This window comes from Monomorium pharaonis, chromosome 9 (assembly GCF_013373865.1).
Source record: "Monomorium pharaonis isolate MP-MQ-018 chromosome 9, ASM1337386v2, whole genome shotgun sequence".
Classification (NCBI taxonomy): Eukaryota; Metazoa; Arthropoda; class Insecta; order Hymenoptera; family Formicidae; genus Monomorium; species Monomorium pharaonis.
This window is the reverse complement of record NC_050475.1, coordinates 22,060,855-22,066,229: the sequence shown is the minus strand read 5'-3', so window position 1 is coordinate 22,066,229 and position 5,375 is coordinate 22,060,855. Positions and strand designations below refer to the sequence as shown.

At 37.8% G+C, this 5,375-nt stretch overlaps 1 protein-coding gene across 2 annotated transcripts; it reads left to right on the top strand.

The window, feature by feature from the left end:
* The first annotated feature begins 944 nt into the window (after positions 1-944).
* On the top strand, positions 945-4,893 carry LOC105836160 (exosome component 10). 2 transcript variants are annotated; one of them, XM_012679999.3, is made up of 7 exons: positions 945-1,253; positions 1,338-1,583; positions 1,945-3,489; positions 3,566-3,877; positions 3,944-4,122; positions 4,409-4,568; positions 4,647-4,893. In XM_012679999.3, exons 1-7 carry the CDS (start codon positions 1,107-1,109, stop codon positions 4,698-4,700), a joined length of 2,643 nt encoding a protein of 880 aa, XP_012535453.1. In that variant the 5' UTR covers positions 945-1,106; the 3' UTR covers positions 4,701-4,893. The 2 variants fall into 2 exon arrangements, with proteins under 2 accessions (XP_012535453.1, XP_012535451.1); XM_012679997.3 differs by having other exon boundaries at positions 3,566-4,122.
* The last annotated feature ends 482 nt before the right edge of the window (positions 4,894-5,375 follow it).

The following is a 5,375-nucleotide window of genomic DNA, read 5'->3' as shown; positions in this document are numbered from 1 at the left end:
ATTAGCGATGCTAGCATAAAGGTGCTTTTTCATGTGGTCTGTTCTTTCTAGCTGGGGTGCGTTCCGTTTCACGCATAATACGCATGATGCATCGTTCATCCTTGTTGTTTGTCAAACGTTAAACAAGGATGAACAATGCATTATGCGCATCATGCGTTGAAACGGAACGCAGCCCCACACTGTTGCACTGGTGCAATAAGTTAGAATGAGAAAAAATATACTTGTCTTATGGTCTGTTCTTTCTAGCTGTTGCACTGGTGCAATAAGTTAGAATGAGAAAAAATATACTTGTCTTACTTTAACTTATTGCACCAGTGTAATAGTGCAGCTAAAAAGAACAGAGGCTCGATTCTTGAAGTCATTCGCAAGAGAAACGTATACGCAAGTACTCGCTCTAACAGAAAGTTGTAAGTTTATTGGTTAATAGCCATACGATAGCCAATAAATTTCCAACTTTTCTGTAAAGACAGAATTTGCGAATACGTTTCTCTTGCAAATGAATTCAAAAATCGAGCCCCTGCACTGCTGCACTGGTGCAATAAGTTATGGTATATCCACACAAACTTGCATAAGCGCATAAGCATATGCATAAGGAATTCGATTGGTCTACTTTCTTATGTAAGTGCTTGTAGACCAATCAATTTTCTTATGTATATGCTTATGCGCTTATGCAAGTTTGTATGGATATATATTTTTTTTCTCATTCTAACTTATTGCACCAGTACAGCAGTACAGCTACCAAGAACAAACCTTTTTGTGTTAGCCCGGATCTACAATAGTGTAGTAAGCCTTATGCCATAAAGAATTAACCAATTATATTCGATTATTCTTCTCATATTCGATTATAATTGGTCAATTTCTTATGGCATAAGGCTTACTACACCTATTGTAGATCCGGCCTTATGCAGAAGTCTGTGCGGGGGCTTTAGTCTGTTGCACCTTGCACTAGTGCAGACTGCAGCGGTGCAGCGAAAAAGAACAAGCCAAGAGTAGAATCAAGAGTTGAACGCAGTTGAACGCGTGAATAACCTCCAAAAAAGCACCACTGCTGCGGTCTGTTGTTACGTTATTAGTTGTTACGAGAGAGAAAATAATTTGTAGCAAACATGGAATTTGCCGAAGAATGGGGTAATGAGGCGAGCGTCTCGCAAAATGACGACCTCGAAACCGAAAAGAAGGATGAACCGCCATCGCTATCGCCACTATCGGCCCACCTTATTCCTGGATATGAAACTTTTGACGATTATCTCCAGGTACACTTCCTTGTTTGTCGATGTCGCCTCTCCAAGCTTGTTTACGTTATGTACCTGAAAATGAAGAAATGCTATGTATTTTAGGATGCGTTTGATGCGATGAGAGCTGGAATCAAAGCAGCTAATAATTTGCCTGCTGGGGACAATTTTAATTATTACACTTGCTTTCCAAGCTTTAACGACGCCAGACGCAAAGATATGGAGAGAATGCTGGCTACAATGCAGAGCATAATAAAAATAGCAGGAGGTTCTAGCAACATTCAAACTCGAGATTGTGATGAAAAATTTGATCTTTTATTGGAAGCAAATGACCAACTGTTAGATCAAGCTGTGAGCATTTTGCATAATAGTTTCAACCATAGACATATTAAGATAAATTGTTTATGAGAAGAATGTCTTCCACAAAGAAAAGATAGAAATGAGTTGATAGAACAGCTCTCTCTCTCTCTCTCTCTCTTTCTCTTTCTCTCTCTCTCTCCCTCCCCTTCCTTCCCTTTCTTCCCTTATCTATTATGTATCAGAGAAAAGTGTTCTACTAATTTGTTCCCCCTTTTTAGTAGAGGACACTACCTAAGGTTTTGATACTTGTAAGCAGTCTACCTTAATATGTCTATGGTTTCAACACACAAGTTTCAATTTGTTTATAAATGGAGTGAGTCTTAATTGTTTCATCTTGTGTTTGTTGTTGTAGAACATATTGATGGACGAGGAAAGTGGTATTCTACGAAATCCTCAGGTAGAATTGGTTGTATCGCAAGTGCCAAAACCAGTTGTGAATGGCACTTGGAATATAAGGACTAATCATTCCAACCAAGTTTCGGAGAAGGACCAAAGTTCAGAGAAAGTACGTTTGTTGGGTGGAAAAAATGTACAAAGGCCACAGTTGATGTTTAAGGATAAAATTGATAATAGTTCAAAGCCATGGATACCTCGAATTAAGGAGAAACCAAACTCTCTAAAACCATTAGCTCTATATGTTGAGGAAGGTGAACATAACGAGGTCTTCAATCACCCATATGAGTTTGAACTAAACAAGTTTCAAGTGCCTAAATGTCAACTGAAAAAGAAGAGCACATCTGTAAAGTACAAATCATTGGACGACACTAAATTCATATTTATTGACAAACCAGCTGATATCAGGATTCTCCTGGAGGACCTGGGAAATTGCAAAGAAATAGCTATCGACTTGGAACATCATTCTTACAGAACGTTTCAAGGCATAACTTGCTTAATGCAAATATCAACGACAACAACCGATTATTTAATTGACACTTTGACTCTGCGATCCGAATTACATCAACTCAATGAAATTTTTACAAAACCTTCGATTCTCAAGGTCTTCCATGGTGCAGACATGGATATTTTGTGGCTACAAAGAGATTTGTCTCTGTACGTAGTCAACATGTTTGACACGCATCAAGCCGCGAAACAGCTTAACCTACCCTACCTCAGTTTGGCTTATTTGTTAAACAAATATTGCGGTATAGATCCCAATAAACATTTTCAATTGGCCGACTGGCGTATAAGACCTTTACCGTCAGAACTGATGAGATACGCGAGAGAAGATACGCATTATTTACTTTACATAAAGGACATGCTGAACAACGAGTTAATTGAGGCGGCTAATGGCAAGAGCAATATTTTGAAGGCTGTGTATGATCAAAGCACCGAGATTTGTAAGCGTACGTACGTGAAACCAATTTGGACGGAGGAAAGTTGTATCAACATGTACCGAAAGAGTCAGAAGTCATTTAACAACAAACAGATGTATGCGCTCTTGGAATTGCACAAATGGCGAGATCTCGTCGCGAGGGAGGAGGACGACAGCATCGGCTATGTTTTGCCGAATCACATGCTGCTTAACATAGCCGAGACTCTGCCACGCGAGATGCAGGGTATTCTCGCGTGTTGCAATCCTATTCCACCGTTAGTGCGACAAAATCTGTTGAAAATACACAAGATGGTGTTAAAGGCTAGGGAGCAGCCACTTGTAAAATCTATTCCTGACCAAGATATTCGGCAGAGACTGACGCAACCAAATCACACGATGGTGGATACTGGGGTTTCCTTCCTGTATATACCGCATGATATTCCGAGCGGTACAGAAGCGAGAGCGGACTTGCCATGTCTTTTGGATAAGGATCATAAGGAGATCGTGTCTAGACCGTTAGAGGCCAACGAGTGCCAAATGGTCAAGCACACTGTAACGATATTTGACACACCAGTTATATCAGAGGTGAAGTGATACACTTTACAGTATACTATAATTGTAATATATGAAATGCTTGTTTTATTCATTTCTTTTTTTTTAGGATGAAGAAATGAAAGGCAATAAGAGAGAGGAGAAAAAAGAGATTATATTTGTAAGTCCGTTTATGAGATACAAATGCGTTATCCCAATGGTAGTGGACGAGGAAGCAAAACAACGAGAGCAACGGCAAAAGAAAGAGCATGATAAAGAGAAAGAAGAAGAGGATTTGACTGTAAAAATCGAGGATAAATACATAAACGAGACTGAGATTAACGAAAGTAAAAACAGAGTTCATCAACACTTTATTCAAGTGTCTCAGACAAATAATCAAGTGCAGATTTCATCCAAAAAGAAAAAGAAGAAATTTAAGCAGGTAATTCTAAGTCAAATACAGGGTGGAAAAAGAAAAAGAGACTTTAATAATAGAAATAAAAATCAGAAAAACAACGATGGTAACGACTTTTCAATGACGACGTCAACATCATGTTTGGATGTTGGAACTGTGCATATGTCTAAAAAAACAAAACAGCAAGCACAGGAAGCGATCGAAGAGCGGAAAGTGCAAGAGAGTCTCGCGCAAACTCAGGGCAACAAATGTGAAACAGTTAAATCGATTAGGTAAGTTATACATATTCCAAGAAAAAAATACATATATAATATAATATCAGAGGTCGGCAAGAAATGCATTTCTCGGCCGATTTCAGCAAGCGCCGCCTCCCACTATTCCTCTTGCTCCGCGTGCCGCTGACGTGGCCTACAAACCGCGCGATTCGTAGGCAGCGCGCGCGGCACGCGGGGCAAGAGGAGTAGTGGGAGATGGCGCTTGTTGAAATCGGCCGAGAAGTGCATTTCTTGCCGACCTCTGTATAATAATAATGACAAAAGTCTCTCAATTCGATAACAGAGCTAGGAAAAAAGGTGATAAAAAAGTGAATGAGAAACTGTTAAAAAGGCAGGGTATGTTACCATCGGAAAAATTTAATTATAAATCGGTAGACTTTAGCAGCTTTCAAGGTGGTAGTACTCAAAGTAACGCGAATCAAACACAGTTTCAGCAACCTCAAGTAAGTAAATATTATTTCAACTTTTCATGAATTTTGTTAATTTATACCTAAAATATCTTTATATGTATTTCATGATAGCACAAGAAGAAAAAGATGCATCAGAAGTGGAAGAAGCAGAAACTTAATATATGATTTGATGAAATTTTTTCCTTATTTTACATGAATAATTATTTTAGTAAGAAAAATCCTGACAACAATATAGAGATTGTATGTCGCAATGTTTGGGATTAAGTTAATACTAAATATTGATTTTTATTTTGTGAGTTGTAGTTTTCAATGAAATTTTCCTGCATTTACTAAAACATGAAGGATATATACTTGAAAATAATCTGTTAATCTCTCTCTCTCTCTCTCTCTCTCTCTCTCTCTCTCTCTCTCTCTCTCTGTGCGCGTACGCATGTATAGTTTACAGCATATATAAAATTTATTCGCTTATTTTTTCTTTCCTTAATGTACAGATTGTACATCTGTATAAATGCGCGCGCGCGCGCGCGCGCGTGTGTGTGTGTGTTGTATGTGTGTGTTGTATGTGTATGTATGTACGTATATATGATGTATGTATGTATGTATGTATGTATGTATGTATGTATGTATGTATGTATGTATGTATGTATGTATGTATGTATGTATGTATGTATGTATGTATGTATTATGTATGTATGTATGTATGTATGTATGTATATATGTATGTATATATATATATATATGTATGTATGTATATATAGACAGGGTGAAAGATAAAAAATTCATCACGTTTTTCTCGGTTAGAGATAAAAGAAAATATCCGTTATGAAATTTATAAGACAA

Excerpts from the sequence above, each read along its gene's own strand:
- LOC105836160 (XM_012679997.3), top strand. The coding sequence starts at position 1,107 with ATGGAATTTGCCGAAGAATGGGGTAATGAGGCGAGCGTCTCGCAAAAT. Across the intron at positions 3,490-3,565 it reads ACACACCAGTTATATCAGAG|GATGAAGAAATGAAAGGCAA; the intron begins GTGAAGTGATAC and ends CTTTTTTTTTAG. Across the intron at positions 4,123-4,408 it reads GAAACAGTTAAATCGATTAG|AGCTAGGAAAAAAGGTGATA; the intron begins GTAAGTTATACA and ends ATTCGATAACAG.